Source organism: Hemicordylus capensis, chromosome 9, assembly GCF_027244095.1.
Source record: "Hemicordylus capensis ecotype Gifberg chromosome 9, rHemCap1.1.pri, whole genome shotgun sequence".
In the NCBI taxonomy this organism is placed as follows: domain Eukaryota; kingdom Metazoa; phylum Chordata; class Lepidosauria; order Squamata; family Cordylidae; genus Hemicordylus; species Hemicordylus capensis.
In genome coordinates, this window is record NC_069665.1 from 22,410,519 (window position 1) to 22,431,109 (window position 20,591).

At 47.2% G+C, this 20,591-nt stretch overlaps 1 protein-coding gene across 5 annotated transcripts in view; it reads right to left on the reverse strand.

Moving 5' to 3' along the window:
- The window catches only part of ABCC12 (ATP binding cassette subfamily C member 12), a 60,659-nt gene that overhangs the window by 7,284 nt on the left and 32,784 nt on the right, over window positions 1-20,591 (reverse strand). For 3 of the 5 annotated variants that reach the window (XM_053270346.1, XM_053270348.1, XM_053270349.1), the window contains 7 exons: window positions 17,219-17,445; window positions 14,997-15,134; window positions 12,686-12,872; window positions 7,281-7,370; window positions 6,666-6,855; window positions 4,522-4,681; window positions 1,490-1,568 (listed from right to left, as the gene is read on the reverse strand). In XM_053270346.1, the coding sequence (XP_053126321.1) occupies window positions 1,490-1,568; window positions 4,522-4,681; window positions 6,666-6,855; window positions 7,281-7,370; window positions 12,686-12,872; window positions 14,997-15,134; window positions 17,219-17,445 (1,071 nt within the window). The remainder of the gene's footprint in view (window positions 1-1,489; window positions 1,569-4,521; window positions 4,682-6,665; window positions 6,856-7,280; window positions 7,371-12,685; window positions 12,873-14,996; window positions 15,135-17,218; window positions 17,446-20,591) is intronic. The other 2 variants (XR_008311177.1, XM_053270347.1) reach the window with 2 other exon arrangements.

Here is a 20,591-nt window from a genome sequence, read left to right on the forward strand (position 1 = left end):
AAATTTGGACAAAACGGAGAGCTCCCTCTCTGCAGTCTCGCTGACTGCAGAGAAGAGGGGGAACTGGCTGCCAGGGCTTCCTTCTTTACTGACAGACAGCCCTGGCAGCCAATAGCAGCTGGAACAAGGAAGGAGCTTCCTCCCTCAACTCCAGTTGCAGAAGGGGGAAACTACAGTGGCAGCATTCGGACATAACGCTGGCACCACGGAACTGGAGGTCCAGTCTGCAGACCTTATTACAAACTGAAGGTACAAATTACAGTTTGGGGAGGAAAACTGTGTGTCCATTTTTAAATGAAACTGCAGTTGTCCACATCTGGATTTTCAGCTTCTGAAACTGGAGGAGAAGGAACCTCTGCTTTTGTGTTGTGTGTGAATGCAGCTACAGTGTCCCAGTATGCTAAGACGCTGAAGCTATTTGGGTGTTGGTTGGTGAAAAGAAGGAAAGGGTGGGATGGAGTGGGGCAAAACTAACTGGAGCAGGTCAGTTCCCAACCTTGTGTCCCCAGATGTTGCTGGACTACAACTCCCATCATGCCAAGACACAATGGCCAACCATTGTGGCAGGAGATGGGGCTGTTGCTCAGTGGAAGAGCATCTACTTTGAAGTAGAAGGTCCCCGGTTCAACACTAGGCTTCTCCAGGTAGGGCTGCAAAAAATTCATTCCTGAAACCCTGGAGAGATGCTGCCAGTCAGTGTGCAGCGGAGTGCAGAACTTTGGCCCTCCCGCTGTTGTTGGGCCACAACTGCCATCATCCCTAGCTACAGTGGCTGATATTTTGGGGTGATGGGAGTTGTGGTCCAACATCTGCAAGCGGGATGGAGTTGTGGAGAATTCCCCGGTGCAGAGAATACTGAGTAAGAAGGACCAATGGTCTAAGTTGATACAAGGCAACCTCACATGTTCATATAGACCTGAGCTGAAATCTCTGTTCAGCCATGAAACTCACTGGGGGACTCTGGGCCAGTCCCTTATTTCCCAGCCTAACCTACCTCACAGGGTTGTTGTGGGGAGGCACATAACCACATACACAGCTCTGGACTCTTCGGAGGAAGAGCAGGATATAAATGTAATGATAAATAAATTTAAAATAAAATATAGGTACAATCCACCAGATTGCATCTTTGCAGCATTGGGGGCGGGTGGCATCTTCATAATCAACCCCCCCCCTCTTCCCCCCACACCATGTGCACTTTATTAATCCCAGAAAACCACTGCATAGTTCAATTATTTCCACTTTTTAAACTTAAAACAAAAGGAATGGACAATGAAAAAGGTAATTAGCGAGCACTAACTGTTCCACTGTTTAATGGGACGGCATATTAGTCACATAGTATTATTCTCACTGCTCCTTTGGTCTATTGTGATTCATGGTTCAAGGTTAGCCCCAAATCATCACATTCCATTGATTGTCATTTGTATCAGTAAATAATAGAGCATAATAGAACATAATAGAACACCAGAGGGAAAAGGATTAAGCCACATACTGTGCCTTTCATAAATGTTCTGCTCAACACGCGCCAGATTTCGTCATCTGTGTGGTGGGCAAAAGGATCTAAATTGTACCTAGAAGGCAGGAATAGAAATGAAAGCAACACATTGTCCACTACTAAAAAGCAAGATTCAGCTGCTGTGTTTCTAGTCCTCTTGACTTCATGATTAGTCCACAGATCAGACTCAGGGCAAGCAACCAGGGAGACCAAACCCTTCACACTCTGGGGATTTCCAGAGATGCCAGTTTTGGGTGGTAGCCGGTGATCCCAGAATGCTGGACGGGATCAGGGGTACCCATCCTCGAGTCCCCAACAGTGTTCCCTGTACCAGGGATTCCAAGATATTGACTACAGCTCCCACAATGCCAGGCCCTATGCAGCTGGGGATGATGGGAGTTGTAGGCAACAACATCTGGGAATCCCTGGTACAGGGAACACTAATCCCCAGATGCTGTTGGACTACAATGCCCATCACCACAAGTCACAATGCCCTCTTGTTGTGACTGGAGGAGATGGGACGTTGTAGTCCAATAACATCTGCAAATCCAAGATTGGGGACCCCTGCACCAGAGGCACTTTTGTCTGCTACAAAACCCCCACCCTTCCATTCTTATGAAGTTATCAAAGCAGAGTAATCAGGTTGGTATGTTTTCCATTCCAAATCCTACTTCAAAATGAAACACGTCTATATTTTCCATTCCTACACAGCAGCAAGAAATCAAGGGAGCAGCCTCCATGAGTAGGCCAGGGGAAGGTGCAAGATTCGTTTTTCCTTCTTTCATTTTTTAAATAATCTCCCCCCTTGGTTTCATTTTCCATTCTTCCATTCCTTGTTCATTTCATCCTTGTTTTAATCTGGGTGTTAATCTTTTGTTCTATGATTGGTTTTCATAGGCTTTTTCCCCCCCAGTGTATTTCTTATTTATTATTGTAGCTCCCAATGGGAGCTTTTATTAAAACAAACCAACCAATCTTGGAAAGGAAGGGCAAGAAACGAGAAGGGCTTGTTTGCCATTCCCTTGGTTGCCACGCTTCCCATTCATTCCAAAAAGAAATGCACATTTGTGCATTCCAAGTTCCTGCCAGGAGTTACGGCATCCAGTCAGAAGTCAACTTAACACTTCCGGCTGGCCCATGCAGCCTCCCGTTCTTCCCTTCCCATTGCTGCTGCCCTCACCAGGGCCAGACCATCACTAAGCAAACCTAGGCAGTTGCTCCAGACACCAGTTCTTTTGAGGGGCACATAAACAGTAATTTAACATCGCCAATCAGGGGCATAGCTAGGCTAGCAGGGGTCCGTGTTTACCCCTCTCCCTGGCAGCCCCTTGAAGTGAGGGAGATAATGAAGAAAATAGGGAGGAGTGGAGCTGGGGTCCCCTCAGGAGCTGGGGCCCCCCCGGATTATTTGAACCCATCCGCTCAATTATAGTTACACCCCTGTTGCCAATTTTTCTTTCTCTCCTTCTTGTATTGCCTCCTGGAGTACTGCACAGTGGTGCGAGAGTGTAAGATGGAATCCTGCACCCTGCTCCCCACACAGCCTTCACATTCTGTACCCCCAAATCCACAGTCACCTTTGCTCATTGCCCCTCAGCCCCCAATAAACAGCCAGGCTCATCAGCTGCACCCCTCCTCTCGAATAGGAATGGCTGCCTCAGCATTCATTTCCACAAAGAAAGATTTCCAAATTAACCAAATTAACCAATCTTATAATTCAGAGCTGCACAACTTTGGTCCTCTGGCTGTTGTTGGACTACAGCTCCCATCATTCCTCATTATCGGCCATTGTGGCTGGGGATGATGTGATTTATAGGCCAACAACAGGGGTGTTCAGAAGCTGTTCAAATCGAACTTGAATTCTAATGACGTCGGTGCTTGCACGGCGTCTCAAACTGGGCTCCTGCCAGCCCGTACTGATTTTATTATTTATTTATTTGATTTGTATACCGCCCTTCCAAAATGGCTCAGGGGGATGGGGGGGAGCCCTGGCAGGGTCTAGGGGAGCCTTATGAACTCCACGGCACATAAGACAACCTCCTACCAGGCACCCCGCTCCTGCCTTTTCCCAACCCCACAGGGTTCCCCTTCAGCTTGTAAAGAGGAATTCTTACACGATTCCCCTTGACAAGCATGCAGAACCAGGTCGAACCAGGCTGAACCGGTTCGACCCAATTCTAGTGCCTGAACCAAAATTGCCAGCCAGTTCTAACAAACTGGCTCGTGGACTGGGTGGTTCAGTTCAAGTTCAGTCTGAATTTGAACTGAACCACCCAGAGCAGTTCCAAGCACACCCCTAGCCAACGACAGTTGGAGGACCAAATTTTTGCCATCCTATTGTAATTCATTGGCTGGTTAGATTTGAGAGTTGATGCAGCATACTGGGTATATTTATGTGTGGTCAACTGAAGAATTCCTAAGTCAGATCTGATCTTTGGAATTAAGAATAGAAGAGGCCAGAATAAGTCAAAATCACCAATTCTTCTTGGCTCTTCTGGTCTGAGACTGAAATCTCACCCCAACACACACACACACACACACCACACTCACACATACACACCACACACACACAAGCTTACAACGCAACGGATACAATGCTTTCACTACAGAAATACCAAAGGACAGAGTAATGGCCATCTGGCATTCATAGAGAAATATGGCAAATAGCTGTTTTCCATTTTTTTACAATGTTAACACCTATAAAATGGATTATTGGCCATCAGATCTGTTGTGCATGATTACAGGTCTTTGTATCAGATCCTTAGGCTTTGTTGGTTTTGTTTTTTGGAATTTTCCATTTTTAACCAGAAGTTCAGGCTGTGTGTCACTCTCTGGATTTACTGGATCGTCTTGGGTAAGCTACTGTCTCTCAGCTACAACCCCTACCTGAAATATGGGGCTAATGCTATTGACTGACAATACAGGGAGGATTTCCAGGATAATGTATGGGGGAAATTTTGGAACTAGTATTAGTGGTTAGGGTTCACTTTTGCAGGGAAGGTTAATTTTATAACTGCAACAACAGCTACCTCACTGTACCTACAAACAGAACAGGTTCTTGAGGAATGACCGAAAGCTTCGTCCGTAGAGATTCCAAAGGAATGGTCCGGATATCGATTTTGTCAATCACAATGGTGCCAGCACTTGGTTCTACGAGTCGAAACAGGGCAACCGCCAGTGACGATTTACCTGCAAGAGTGGAAGGATACAATCTGGATGTAAGAACATAAAAGAACCCTGCTGGATCAGGACCCAGGCCCATCTAGTCCAGCTCCCTCTTTAACACAATGGCTGCCATTCATTCCTATAGGAAAAATAATCACTACACTTAAGGATACTGGCTAACATACAGAGCAAGGATGCACAAGTGCAGCGAGGAAGCAGCATAACAGAATCCCCCAAATATCAGCACCAGTGCAGTGGGAAAGCAGCTTTTTTGACACTCTCCCTTTCCACAGGAAGGCCTCCGTGCCACCCAAAAAACATGTCCACTAAGGTTGCACAGCCCTCAGGGACATATTTTCAAGTGGCCCAGAGGGTTTCCTGGGAAAGGGACAGTCATAAAAAATGCCACTTTCCAAATGCACCAGTGCCATTAGTTGGGAAGTTGTTGCAATGGGCCATCCTTGATCTGTAGATCAGGCAGTGTTGCAATGGAGGTGAAACCTGATCTCCACTACTGGTGGTAGATGGCTTGACCTACAGGGATTAGGAGCACGGAGGAGCAACATGCCTCTGTAACCCAGTCCAGAGTCACTGCAATATATAATGCTTTCATCTGCCCAGACTCAGTGGCGTAGGGAGGCCAGCAGTGGCCCTGGTTCAGCCCACTGCCAGCGGGGCCCCCCATCTATGCCCCCTGCATCTGATGTCAGACACAGGGGGTGTAGTTTCGCTCGCAAAAGGAGCCACACGCCCCATTTGCTCAGAAGCTTCGCCAGCACCAGCTTCAGAACCAGTGGTGGGTTATGGGGGAGGCAGAAGAAGCATCTGCCTACGGTAGCAAAATCTGAGAAGCGGCAAGCCACTCCTCAAATTTTCCCACCCCTCTCTGGGGATGGCAGCAGCGGCTACAAAGAGCGTGGAGGGGAGAAGAAAGTACCCCCCTACAGTGTTTTTTTAAAAAACCACCACACAGTAGCTGCGGGGAGGGTAGCAGGGTGAGGAGGGGAGAGTTCCCCTCAACAAATCCTTTACCTTTTACCCAGGAAAGGAGGGTGGGATGGGGTGCGGCGCTGGTGGCAGAGGCTGCAGGGAGGGGGAGTGAGGAGCAGAAAGTTCCCCTTTTACTGGGATGGGAGGTGGCAAGCTCCTTAAAACTGCCCTGCCTCCTCCCAACTGACTGCACGGGCCTCCCGAGTCCCACCTCTCTGCTTCCTCCACGTGGAGGAAGGCCAGAAACGGATGAGAGGCCCGTGCAGTCAGTTGGGAGCAGGGAGAGCAGCTGGAAGGAGTTCTCCACCTGCCATCCCAGTAAAAGGGGAACTCTCTGCTCCTCACTCCTGCTCCCTGCAGCCTCCGCCACCAGCACCGCACCCCATCCACCCATCCCCCCCCAGGTAAAAGGTAAAGGATTTGTTAAGGGGAACTCTCCTCTCCTCGCCCCTCAACCTCCCTGCAGTTATTGCTGCTGCCATGCAGCGGCGATTTTTTAAAAAAAAAACACCATGGGGGGGGGACTTTTTCCTCACCCCACCCTCACTGCTGCTGACGCTGACATGCCCTGGGCAAAGGGGGAAAGTTTCCCCTTGATCCACCTTCCTGCAGCTTACTGTTGCCGCCGCAGAGTGGCATTTCCCCCCAAAAAAAATTCCTTTTTGCCTCTGGGTGGTAAAAAGGTGGATCCAGCCTGTTCCCGACCTGGCCATGAACACGTCTCCCTGCCTATTAAAGCAGGGAGAGCCACTCCCGGCCATGCTGTGAACGTGCTGCTGGCTGGAATTTGCTCACTAACGGTGCGTGTGGCCCCATTTACGAGCAAACCCATGCCCCCTGTGTCCGACATGGCTGGGGAGCGGGGAGCGGCCCCTGAGTGCAGTGGACTGGGTTCCTTGAACCTGTTTGTGCAGTGGTGACTCTGCCCCTGTCCATACTCCACAGAAGGACAAGCATTTCACATGCCAAAATGTAAAACGAAAACCAAAACACCAACAAAATAGACAGAAAATTGTACCTGAGCCTGTCCGGCCAACGACCCCAACTTTTTCCTTGCTGTGAATGTGCAGGCTGATGTTATTGAGAACCAGCGGGGTGTTTTCGCGGTATTGCATCTTGTATTTTTTAAATGTGATTTCACCCTTGGAAGGCCAGTGTGAGGGGGGGCTGACAAGGGTGGCACTTTCCTTTGCCTCAGGAACACAAATCTGAAAGAAAGAGGGTCAGACAAAAGATTGTGCTCACCTCTCCCTACAATAGCTTTCCTCAGAGGGTGATGCTTTAACTGAGCAGGGGTAACTCAGTTACCCTTGCTAACTGAGCAAAGAAGCACCTTTTAAAAGTGATGATTCTCTTTATTGACCATGGGGAGAGCAACTGGCCCTAACCATCCCCAGTTGTAGGTAGACAGGGGCCAAACCCCGCAAGGCTTTGAAGCTCAAAACCAGGACCTTAAATTGAACTCAGAAGCGAATAGGCAACCAGTGTAATGACTGCAGGAGAGGTGTTACCCTGTCATATTTTCTGGTACCCATGAGTAGGTGAGCCGCTGCATTCTGGACCCATTCTGGACTTTACCCAACCAGAACTCCAAATACCATTGCTACACACTGAGCTCAGGGTTTTTTCTTACCGTGATATATTCCATGATCTGTTCCACAGAAAGAAATTTCGCTTCTGTCTCTGTTCCTGTTCTTACGCACACCTGAAGGAGGCCACTCAACTATAAAAAGAGGGGGGAAGGTGAAGACACTTCATGAAAGATCTTTATGCATAAAGGGCCGGGGGCGGGGGATGAGTAAGATTTCATAGCTGGGATCCAAGGAACTGCTCAATGAAGGATAACTCCATATTACTGGGATGGGGCCATCTGAGTGGCGGAGCATCTGCTTTGCATGCTGGAGGTCCCAGGTTTTATCCTTGGCAGCATTTCCAAGTAAAGATGGGGAAAGCTCTTGCCTGAAACTTTGGAGAACTGCTGCCAGTCAGTGTAGAGAATGCTGAGCCATATGGAGCAGTAGTCTGACTAGTAACATAGGAGCATAGGAAACTGCCATATACTGAGTCAGACCATTGGTCTATCTAGCTCAGTATTGTCTTCACAGACTGGCAGTGGCTTCCCCAAGGTTGCAGGTTTGAGTCTCTCTCAGCCCTATCTTGGAGATGCTGCCAGGGAGGGAACTTGAAACCTTCTGTTCTTCCCAGAGCAGCTTCATCCCCTGAGGGGAATATCTTGCAGTGCTCACACATCAAGTCTCCCATTCAGATGCAACCAGGGCAGACCCTGCTTAGCTATGGGGACAAGTCATGCTTGCTACCACAAGACCAGCTCTCCTCTCCCTTTTTTCTCTGGAGCAGGAAGAGATGCGGAAACAGTTTCCTATGTACTGTAGGAAACACTGGTCTTCTGATCTCCCCTCTTCTCCCCCCCCCCCACAGGTGCTATTCACACGACTGAACTCATGTGCAGTCGGGCAGGCAGGGGGAAAGGAAGGGTTCAACCTACCTTCCTCCAGATGACCACGCCGAACCCCTGCAGTACACAAGCCACGTGTCCACACAACCATGACTCTCTGCGCTGCCATGTCGTGGAATAATTTACCATGTCATTGTATATTCCTAAAACTATATTGTTGCTATATTGTCGCATGGGTGCAATATTATGTTCTTTCCTTCATGTTTCTGTACTAGCCAAAGACTGTAATAAAGTTTATCTCTCCATACTGCTCCTGGCAGTGCTGGTAAACAGAGGCCAGGACTCGTTGGATCCAGGACTTGTCGGATCGACTCGTGATGATCGACTCGCCAGGACTCGTTGGACTGACTTGTGCCAATTGTAGTGCACTCGGGGATTCCCCCAGGAGATGGGAGCTCTAGGCGCCTGACGGTGTCAGCACAGGCTTGGCTGTTTGTGAGAACATCCTCAGTGTGTGAATGCCATATACAAATGCATACTTTTTAAATATTTATGTGCACCCATATGGGAAACCTGATGCTAGCCCAGTTTCCCCAATGGATGCACACTGGTCTTTAAGGTAGGCTGCCCTGATGACAGCTGCAGTCCATCAGTGTCTGGGGACCAGTGTCCCCTCTAACAGGAATACCTAGACGTTGCTGAAAACAACTCCCATAATCCCCAGCCAAAGGCCATTGCAGCTGAGAATTGTGGGAGTTGTAGTCAACAACATCTGGAAATCCCTGTAACAGGGAACATTGCTGAGGACCCAAGTCAGTGTTCCCTCTAACAGGGATTCCCAGATGTTGTTGACTACAATTCCCACAATTTCTCAGCTGCAATGGCCTTCAGCAGGGGATTACGGGTGTGGTATTATGAATACGAAGGATGTTTATATACCACTTCTCAACAAAAGTTCCCAAAGTGGATTACATAGATATAAATAAAGATGGAACCCTGTCCCCAGAGGGTTCTCAATCTAAAAAAAGAAACCATAAGATAGACACCAGCAACAGCCACTGGAGGGATGCTGTGCTGGGGATGGATAGGGCCAGTTGCTCTCCCCCTGCTCAATGAAGAGAATCACCACATGTAAAAGGTGCCTCTTTGCTCAGTTAGCAGTTAGCAGTAAACAACTTCTGGGAGTCCCTGTTACAGGGAACACTGCCCCTGGTATAAGCCAACTGGAAGAAAATACCACTAAATATTTATGCATATACTCGTGGGTTGGTCTGTCTTAGTGTAACTGGATTTAGTCACAGATAATGTATACAAATGCAAACCTCAACCCACTTCAAGCTGCACCCACTCTCCCAGGCGGCCTTTATCCTCTTCATCTAAGGCAGAGGTTCCCAAAGTTGGGTCCCCAGATGCCATTGGACTACAACTCCCATCATCCTCTGGCCATTGGGGCTGAGGATGATGAGCATCATCATCATCATCATCATCATCATCATCATCATCATCATCATCAATTATAGTCCAACAACATCCGGAGACTCAAATTTGAGAGCCTCTGTCCTAAGGCGTGTATCTAGTTTTCTGCACCACATCTTGGGAAGGAAGAAGAAAAAAGTCTTGATTGCCTTAAGGAGAGCTCACATTTTAATAGGAATGATTTTCAAAGTGTGAGCCTGGCTTCCCTGCAGAGAGGTGTGGGTGGGAAGTTATTGGAATTGGGGGGGAACTGAAGCCGAGCAGAAGCAGGAGAGGCTTAAATTTGAGAAAAAGCAAGCCATCTGAGGGGAAATTTTGAAAGGCAAATGATATAGAAAAACAGAAAGCGGGGAGATTTTGAAGGGTTAGGAAGGCGGCTCGAATTGGCCAGGGAAATTTAAAAGTGCTATCTGCCATTCATTCGAATCCCAAATAAAGGAATTTGGGGGAAGCTGTTATGAGGGGGTGCTGTGTACCCCCCTCTTGGGACCCAAGGCATGGTTATAAATCAAGCAGTCCTCCCTGAAAGAATTGACACCCACGACTTAGAATCCAATTAAAAATATATTTTACTGAATATAAAATGAGGCTTTAATTATTTGAACGTATTTATTATAAAATAAATGTATTGTAATTTATTGTTGCAATTTATTATAACATATTATAATAAAATAAAATGTTGAATATTTTGTCCTCCCATCGAAACCCGGCCATGGTACCATATGAAAATTGAAGGATAAAATGGCCTTCAGATGATAATCCTGCCTAAAAAAAGGAGAGCCCTGTAATTCTGGGGGAATTCATCCCCGTTGCAATCACATGACCTGTTGCGGTTGGCCTTATGGGTATTAAGAAGCTACCTTTTATTCGCTTTCATGTCTAGGAGCTCTGCTGAGCAAAGCGAAGGGAATATTCAAAGGCGAAATGGGGTTTAAGGAGAAGAAAGGGGCTCACAGCCCCAGCAACCACAGGCTGCTGAATGATAAACCCCCGAGGCAATTTTCGAGTGATTACCACTCTGTCTGTGGAGACTAACAAACAGCAAGCCTAGAAAAAATTTCTTTTGCAATTTGACTTGAGGGGCCCATGTTTTGCTGGCATGTCTGCTGACTCCTAGGAAATATTTGTCCTTTGGAAACTATATTAAATAAAGGGGCTTATAATTTACCATGGGGGGGGGGAATTAACTACCTCACACTTGGGGGAAAACATGGTGCTTTAAGCAAAATCGGCTTCCCCTCTCTGTATTAATGCGTGTAAAATACATACTTTAGTGACACTTCATTAATCCTGCAATAAGAGCAGATGGTTTCTGCTCTTCACTGTGCAGGCTTAAATGTCAGGAACAGAGCTCCAGGGCTCAAGGTGATGAAAGGTGAAGGCAGAAAACAGAGATAACCATTTGTTGCCTCTGAGAGATCAATCACAATTGGAAATATTTCCACCATTAGTCCGGAAGTGGAAAGGTTAAGGAGGAGCGGAGGGGGGTGTTTTATTGAGTGAGTGTTTCAGGGAAAGACGCGTGAGATGACGGAGAGGAAAGCTGGTCTTGTGGTAGCAAGCATGACTTGTCCCCTTAGCTAAGCAGGGTCCGCCCTGGTTGCAGGTGAATGGGAGACTTGATGTGTGAGCACTGGAAGAGATTCCCCTAGGGATGGAGCCGCTCTGGGAAGAGCAGAAGGTTCCAAGTTCCCTCCCTGGCAGTATCTCCAAGATAGGACTGAAAAAGACCTTCACCTGCAACCTTGGAGAAGCCGCTGCCAGTCTGTGTAGACAATATACTGAGCTAGATGGACCAGTGGTCTGACTCAGTATACGGCAGCTTCCTATGTTCCTATTACTTTTAAGAATGCAGCATATTGGCTTTCATGTATGATGAAAGTCAAAGCCAATGTATCCTGTAGTGTCCTTTCACCCTAAAGTAGGCTTCAGTAGAAAATGAAGGTCACCTACTACAGGCCTTAGAATGAGCCCACTATGAGCCATAGCTCAGTCAGAGAGCGTCTGCTTCATGTGCAGAAGGCCCCAGATTCAATCCCTGGCATCTCCGGCAAGGACTGGGAAAGACCACTGCCTGAAACCCTGGAGAGCCACTGCCAGTTTGTGTAGACCAGGGCTGCACAGCTTTGACCCTCCTGCGCTGTTGTTGGACTATGACTCCCATCATCCCTAGCCACAGTGGCCATTCATCAAGAATGATGGGAGTTGTAGTCTAACAGGAGCTGGAGATCTGCAGTTGTGTAGTAGGGGTGTGCACAAAACGGCTTTGCCCGGTTCGGTTAGAATCTGAACTAGGTTCGAACCGGACCGGGCATGTTTGGTTTTGCCCCCTCGATTGAGCGGGGGCCTGGCTCAGCTCGAATTAGAACTGGTTCAGGCCCGTTTCAAGGGCAGCAAGCACTATTAAAATTCATTTTTTAAAAGATTGACTTACTGCCACCAAGGGCTTCGGCAGCCTTGTTGCTGTGGCTGTGGGGAAGTTCTTCGGCAGCTCCCCCTCCCCCAGCAGCCCCGGTGAGTTTCCCGTGTCAGTTTGACCCATTTGGGGTCTGTTTTGACCCTGCTTGCGTGCATGGTGGCCATTTGGGGGCTGCACATCACTATTGGTAAGCCCTGGCGTAGACAATGCTGAGCTTGATGGTTTGGCTCAGTATAAGGCAGCTTCCTGCGCTCCTATGTCCTCCCCCCTCCATTTCCCCACCCTCCATTTCTGAGGTCCAAGGATCAAATTAAATGGCACAAGGTCAGCCCAACAGCAGGAGAGGAGAGCTGGTCTGGTGGTAGCAAGCACGACTTGTCCCCTTAGCTAAGCAGGGTCTGTCCTGGTTGCATGTGAATGGGAGACTAGAAGTGTGAGCACTGGAAGATGTTCCCCTCTGGGGATGGAGACGCTCTGGGAAGAGGAGAAGGTTTCAGGTTCCCTCCCTGGCTTCTCCAAGATAGGGCTGAGAGAGAGTCCTGCCTGCAACCTTGGAGAAGCTGCTGCCAATATGGGTAGACAATCCTGAGCTAGATGGATCTATGGTCTGACTCAGTATATGGCAGCTTCCTATGTTCAGGTTTGTGTTGAGCCAACAACACAAGTACCTGGACTGCATGGAATTTAAACCTGAGTTAACCCAGGATGTGGACCCCAGCAACTTTACCTGGATTGTGTAAGCTAAAGCCAAGCCCTTTTCTGCCGCGCTGATGGAAGAAGGGCTGAGGATGACGAAGAGGGCGACGATGAAAGTCATGCTGTTCATGAGGATATCTGTCCTCACCGCAAACCACCGCAGTGCGCAGTTAAACAGCATGAAATGGCTGGCATTTATATCATTCAACACTTTAAACCTGAAACAACAACAGAGGGGGGCTTTTGCATAGGCATCCCAAGTCGTTTCTCTGCTTCTGTGCCCCTAGGCCAAGTTCAGATGAGCCCGCCAACCATGGTGTGTAGGCTTGTCAATGCAACCCCAAACCTGCTGAGCCCATGCAATGCCTCTTCCACACTCCTCCCCCCGGAAACTGGGATGCAGTTACAGTTTCAAATGGCAGTTTGCCAACCATCCTGAAGTCATAACGCCCAGTAGCAGGCAAGCCATGGGAACTGTGGTTTAATCAAATCAGGATTTTCCAAGCATATGGCTGAGGAGGAAAGGTGGCGAGGAGGAATGTGTGGCGTGGGCAGGTATGGGGTGGGTTGAGTCATCATACAGAACCATGGCTTCTTTTATCTAACTGCAGTTAACGTGTATGTCTGAACCTGCACTGGTGAACAAACCATGGTTTAGTCTGAACAGCCAAACCATGGTCTGAACCCATTAGAAGACAATATTCTGGTCCTAACCATGGCCTTGCATGAGTCTGAACCCATAATTGTGGTTTAAAAAGAAAAAAAGAAAAAGAAATCTCGTTCAGTAATTCTGCCAACACAGGGCTCTCACACAGAAGGACTGTTCACACGACCGCTAACTCGATAGGACAAGTGCACGTTCCCAATTTTCAATTGTGTGGGAGCAAACTACTAGGTGGGAAGAGGGGAGAGTGATCATGTGTGAGAGAGGAGCTGGGTAGGCAGCTTTTCTCCCCACCTTATGAAAACGTTGGGCACAAGAACTGGGTAGGATGGCATCATCCTACCCAGTTCCTCTCTCATTATCACACAGGGAGGCTATTCACATGGCCGCTTGGAAGCAGGATAAAGGTGGTTATGAGTCACCCCAGCGCGGCTCCACGCCATGGTGACTCATGAGGAGACTCTTGCCCAGAAGGCTGCAACAAGCCTCTCGGCCTCTCGGGTCTCTCCAGAATGCCCCGCGCACTCACGTGGGGCATGCTGGGACTTCCGGAGGCCAGGTGCCCCCGCCACCCTTATCAGCTCCGTGATGGAGCCAGTAGTTGTGTGGGTGGCCAATCTGGCCACCCAGGGTGAGCTCCTGCCCACTCTCCCTGCAGAGCCCAGTTAGGCTCTACACAAAGATGGTGTGCAGAGCCTCAATCATTATCCCCCCCCTAATTCAATTTTTATACCACCCTTCCAAAAATGGCTCAGGGCGGTTTACACAGAGAAATAATAAATAAATAAGATGGATTCCTGTCCCCAAAGGGCTCACAATCTAAAATGAAACACAAGATAGACGCCAGCAACAGTTACTGCAGGGCTGCTATGCTGGGGGTGGGTAGGGCCAGTTACTCTCCCCCTGCTAAATAAAGAGCATCACCACATTAAAAGGTGCCTCTTTGCCAAGTTAGCAGGGGTTACTTGCTAATTTATAATAAATGTAATACTAACATAACATAACATAACATATCATAGTGACGGTGCCAGGTGAGCCTCATTGGGGAGGCTATTCCATAAATGGGGTGCCACCACCGAAAAGGCCCTCTCCCTTGTAGCCACCAGCCTCCCCCTTTTTGGTGGGGGGTCTTGGAGCAGAGCCTCTCATGGAGCAAGGTACTCTCTCAGGTAACCTGATCCCAAGCCATTTAGGGCTCTAAAAGTTAAAACCAGCACTTTGAACTGGGCCTGGAAACAGACTGGTAGCCAGTGCAGCTGAAAAAGCACTGGTGTGATATGATCAAAACGCTCAGCCTGAGCTGCGCGCGGAGGTATCAAAAGGACACTCGCAGACACGCTGAATTCTTGCACTTAAAAAACAGCTCCAAACCGCAGCATAGTGCATTGGAAAAGAATATAAAAAGCTCCAGAGAGACTCCTATACCACGGCACAAATAATGATCTCTTTTGAGACAACTCCAAGAATCCACTGAGCACATGGGGAGACCTCCTACAGCTTATCATTTTCTGCAAATGAAAAGCCACAGGATCTCCACCGCTTACGAGACACAATAACAGAATCATGCCATCAACATCCCGGCAGGTGGAAAACCTGAAGAACAACAGCACTGCTTTACCCGTCTTGGCCAAGCGGTCGACGACAAGACAACACTCTGATTGTTGGACAGGCGACCTACCGAGTGATATAGTCATCCTTCTTACTGTAGGCATGGATTACACTCAGGCCTTGGACAGAAGACGTTATCAGGGAAAGGCATGGAGACCGGCTGATGTTTTCGACTCGTTTTAACTCGCGGATGGTGGTCTGAAAAATTCTACAGTGAAACACAAGAACATTGTGGAGAGTGAGATCCCACCTTTGGAAACAACCGTGACACCCTTGAAACCTTTACTTCACCACCAGAATGATTCTGGGTTTGAAAAACCTGGATGAGTTGTACTGCTACCAGCCGAAGACGCGGACATCTTTGATATTAAGACAGTGCAAAACCTGTGCGTGTATACTTTCATGCAGACCTATGCAACGTCAGCATGAGCACAAACTACTGTTTTCTAAGAAAAGGGTGACTAGAGTCTCTTAGATGGGAATGCGTCTCTACAGATGCCATTTCTTTGAATACGCCAGCACGGCGTAGTGGTTGGAGTGTTGGACTACAACCGGAAAGACCCGAGTCCAAATCCCCTTTCAGCCATGAAGCTCATAAGAAGATCAGAACAGCCCTGCTGGATCAGGCCCAAGGCCTCTCTAGTCCAGCATCCTGTTTCACAGAGGGGCCCACCCAAAGGTGGGTGAGCAGAGTCACCCAATCTCACTGGGTGACTCTGGGCCAGGCATGTCTCTTTCAGCCTAACTTACCTCGCAGGGTTATTGTGAGGATAAACATAACCATCTAGACGGCTCTAGGCTCCTTGGAGGAAGAGCAGGATATAAATGTAAAAACAAACAAACAACAAAGTAGATAGATAGACAGACAGAGAAATAGATAGATCTACCCCTCCTAACTTTGCAAAGAGGCACCTTTTAACGTGGTGATTCTCTTTATTTGCAAGGGGAGAGTAACTGGCCCTCTCCACCCCCAGCACAGCACCCCTCCAGTGACTGTTGCTGGTGTCTGTCTTATATTTCTTTTTAGATTGTGAGCCCTTCGGGGACAAGGAGCCATCTTATTTATATATTATTTCTCTGTGTAAACCGCCCTGAGCCATTTTTGGAAGGGCAGTATAGAAATGAAATAAATAGATAGAGAGAGAGCTAGAGAGAGAGAGAGAGATAAAGACAAGCTATCACTACCAGCTCCACAATATGGGGAGCCCTTCAGGGGATTGATCTGCAACTCCGCGGTGGCTGAACTACAACTCCCATCTTCCCCAGCAACAGTATATTGTGGCTGAGGAAGAAGGGGGTTGAAGAAATTCAGCAACAGCTGGAGTTCCAGAGGTTGGGAATCTCTGCCTTAATGCCTTCCAGTGTTTCACAGATGAAAGCAGGGACGTTCTTGCTATGACCCAATTCTCATATTAAAGAGTGCTGTCCAATAGCCTTCACTTGCTCTCAGCCCTCGAGAATGGATGGGGCTGTCGCTCAGTGGTAGAGCATCTGCTTTGCAGGCAGAATGTTGCAGGCTCATTCCCAGGCATCTTTAGTGAGGGCTGGGAAAGACCACTGCCAGGAACCCCAGAGAAGAACCACTGCCAGTCCATGTAGATCAGGGCTGCTCAACTTCAGCCCTCCTGCATATGGTGGCCTACAACTCCCATAATCCCTAGCTATTGGCCATTGTGGCTGAGGATTATGGGAGTTGTGGTCCAAAAACAGCTGGGGGAGCTAAGTTGAGCAGGCCTGGCAGATGATACTGTGCTAGGTGGGCCGATGGTGTGACTCAAGGCTTGGAGACTCTACCATGGGAGAGAACTCTGTCCATTTCTTGGGTGGTAGCTCCTCCAATGGCTTGTTGGAATGTGGTTTGGTGGACTACAACTCCCAACATCCCCAGCCACAATGGCCACAGGTTGAGGACCCCTGCTCCATGGAATTTTTAAATGGTTAAAAAAACCACACAACTAGGATAGAAGATAGGAGAGAGAGAGGAGGATAGGACAGCAGCATGTGCCCGGGTTTGTATTTGAATGGGAGACCACATGTGAGCACTGTAAGACATCCCCCTTAAGGGATGAGGCTGCTCTGGGAAGAGCAGAGGGTCCCATGTTCCCTCCCTGGCAGCATCGCCAAGATAGAGCTGAGAGAGACTCCTGCCTGCAACCTTGGAGAAGCCGCTGCCAGTCTGGGTAGACAATACTGAGCTAGATGGACCAAAGGTCTGACTCAGTATAAGACAGCTTCCTTTGTTACTATGTAAAACACAACATGGTTTTCGTAGCCATGGGATGCCCAACTTACTGGAAGAGTAGAATGAATATAACAGTCTCGACAGCCAGTACAATAAGGAGGTAGGGGAAGACAATGGCGATGATGACGGCAATCGAGATCACCATGAAGAACTGTTGCAGGAAATTCTCCGCATGGAAAGGAAGCCTCACGTCCAATTCATCCATATCCTTAGAGAACCGGTTCACGACTCTGCCAGTGGGAGTCGTATCAAAGAAGCTCATTGGACTCTGTAAGATCTGCGGATGAAGCAGGGGGGAGAAAAATGTGGACGGCGACAGCCAGATGGGGTGGCAGCCACATCTTCCCCAGAGCTCAGTTCTGGGATGGCAGAGAACCGCCAGCGTAATGACAGTGGCAATATAAACACAGCAAACGGCCTGTCACTTCTGTTCAGGGGCTGGAGGGAGGTTGTCTTTGTAAAGCAGCCGTTTAAAGACGAACACACATCCATTGTGTGGATTTGTTTCTTGCTCTAGCTGTGACTCCTTAAAAGAACTAGATTATTATTATTATTATTTTAAAGGAAACAGTACTGAACATGGGAATCACAACATTAGAAATCAATCATTTCAATGTGGAGAGTGTGGAGATATGAAATTTTAAATGAACTCTTACTCGTAGAGGTTGGCATGATGAAAATTACTCAAGGTAGTCCCATTGAAATTAAAAGGACAAGATAGCTATTCAGTGTTTGATATTCTTTATATTTCTTATCAGAATATTGTTTGAATTTATGTACACTTACAGTTTATTATTTTTGAAAGCTCTTTTTAATATAAATATACAGGATTTACTTTTACTGTTCTCTTGTTAACCGGGCAATTTTTTATGGAATTGGTTCTTTCTCATTTTTATCTGTACTTATGAAACGTAAGGTTGCTTCTTTATTCAGTTACCAAATTGCGTGTGGTGATAAGTGAGGGAAGAGGTTGCTGCTTTTCTCCTTTTTCCAATGTTGATAACAATGTGTAATGTTCGATATTTCTTGTATTTTGGACATTTTTTGATGTATCTTTCCTTTATTCATTCCTTAATCTAATTTTTTTTTAGAAAAATCTATTTTTAAAAAGAAAAAAGAAAAAAGGACAAGTTAGGCATTGCCTATCTTAGGGGTTCCCAACCTGTGGTACTCCAGATGTTGCCAAACTACAACTTCCATGTTCCCAACTCCCAAAAAACTGTAGCAGGGGGTTATGAGAGTTGTAGTTCAGCAACATCTGGAGTGCCACAGTTTGGGAACCCTTGGCCTAACCTGTCCTTTCAATTTCAACAGGATTCCTTTAATTTCACCCATTGTGTCAGCCAGGATTTTTCATTCTGGCTTATTTCTTTGATACTTGCAGTTGTTGTCATACTGTGATCTATAGGCTTGTTCACACAACCCAAAACAGGGTCGAAGGAGCAACCAATCAGAGTCGTGCTCCAGATTGGCAGTCATGTGTTTGCAAAGATCAAGGGTGGAGGAGGAAAGAATGATCGTGCGGGAGGTGAGAGCTGGATAGGGCTGCTTTTTGTCCACCCTCGATAAAATGCTGGGGACATTTATTTGATTGATTGGTCGATTGATTGATTGATTGACTGATTGCTCAGTTTTTATACCACCTTCATAATGCATCTCAAGGCAGTTTATAAAAGTTAAAATACAATAAAATTCCATACAAGTTACATTTAAAACCTTAAAACCAATTAAACATTACAATCACAACACACCAAGAAACAAAAAGAAATGGAAGCAAGAAAGCTGAGAAACCTGGCAGCCTCTAGGAAGTAAAAGCCAGAGTAGATAGAAAGGTCTTAAGTTGTTTCTTAAAAGCAGCCACAGCTGTCATAGGAACATAGGAAACTGCCATATACTGAGTCAGACCATTGGTCTATCTAGCTCAGTATTGTCTTCACAGACTGGCAGCGGCTTCTCCAAGGTTGCAGGCAGGAGTCTCTCTCAGCCCTATCTTGGAGAAGCCAGGGAGGGAACTTGGAACCTAGATGCTCTTCCCAGAGCGGCTCCATCTCCTGAGGGGAATATCTTGCAGTGCTCACACATCAAGTCTCCCATTCATATGCAATCAGGGTAGACCCTCCTTAGCTATGGGAAAAAGTCATGCTTGCTACCACAAGACCAGCTCTCCTGTCACAGAGCAAATGTTCACTGGGAGAGCTTTCCAGAGTCTGGGGGCAACAACAAAGAAGGCCCTGTCCCGTGTGTCCCATGCACGACAATCTAGCCTCTCTCAACATCAGGACATGGAGCAGAAACCCTTGGAAGCAGGTGGTCCTTCCAGTATTCAGGGCCCATGCTGTTAACCACACCTGCCCTGCCCAGCTATCAGTCACCACACAAGTCACTACACCACTGATCTATATCTTCCATCTTTGCTTCTGTAAGGCAATCACCTGGCAGAAAAGCATGGCGCTCCTCCAGTACAGGACACAAGATCTGATTCCAGGGTGCGACCATAGCTCAGTGGCAGAGCATCCACTTTGCATGCAGGAAGTCCCAGGTTCCGTTCCTGGCAGCATCTCCAGATACTGCTGGGAAAGGCCCCTGTTTGATGCTATGGACAGCTTCTGCCCATAAACATAAACCAGGGGTTCCCAACTGGTGTTACTCCAGATATGGCTGGACTACAGCTCCCATCACCCTCCAGCTACAATATATCATGTCTGTGAATGATGGGAGCTTTTGTTCAGACACATCTGGAGTACCACCAGTTGGGAACCCTGCTGTAAACAGTACTGGCCTGTATGGACTAGCTGATTCTTATTATAAAGCTTTATAGGCTTGTGTTATTAATTATTTATGCCTGTGTTTTAATTTAATAATAAATTTAATTTAACAATCAATGCTTATTCATGCTTGTGTTTTAATTTTTTTTAAAAAAAATCAGATTTGTTTTTAATATTTGTTTTTTAGTTCAATATCTTAATGTGTTTTTTTTTTATAATCTTGTTTTTAAATTTTATTGTGAGCCGCCTTGGGATTTTCTTAATGAAAGGCGAGGTATAAATCGAACAATAAATAAAAATAAAATAAAATAAAGCTGCTTCATATGCAGAGTCTGACTCAGTATAAGGCACCCTAAGCTCTTCAAAAGTTTACCATCCCAGATAGACCCCTTATTTATTTATTTATTTATTTATTTAAGCACATTGATATACCGCCCAAACGTTTGTCTCTGGGCGGTTGGGCTGCACATGTCAGGGCTGCACAGCTGCTGGCCTTGAGCTGTTACATAGGAACATAGGAATTTGCCATATACTGAGTCAGACCATTGGTCTATCTAGCTCAGTATTGTCTACACAGACTGGCAGCGGCTTCTCCAGGGTTGCAGGCAGGAGTCTCTCTCAGCCCTAGCTTGGAGATGCTGCCAGGAACAGAACTTGG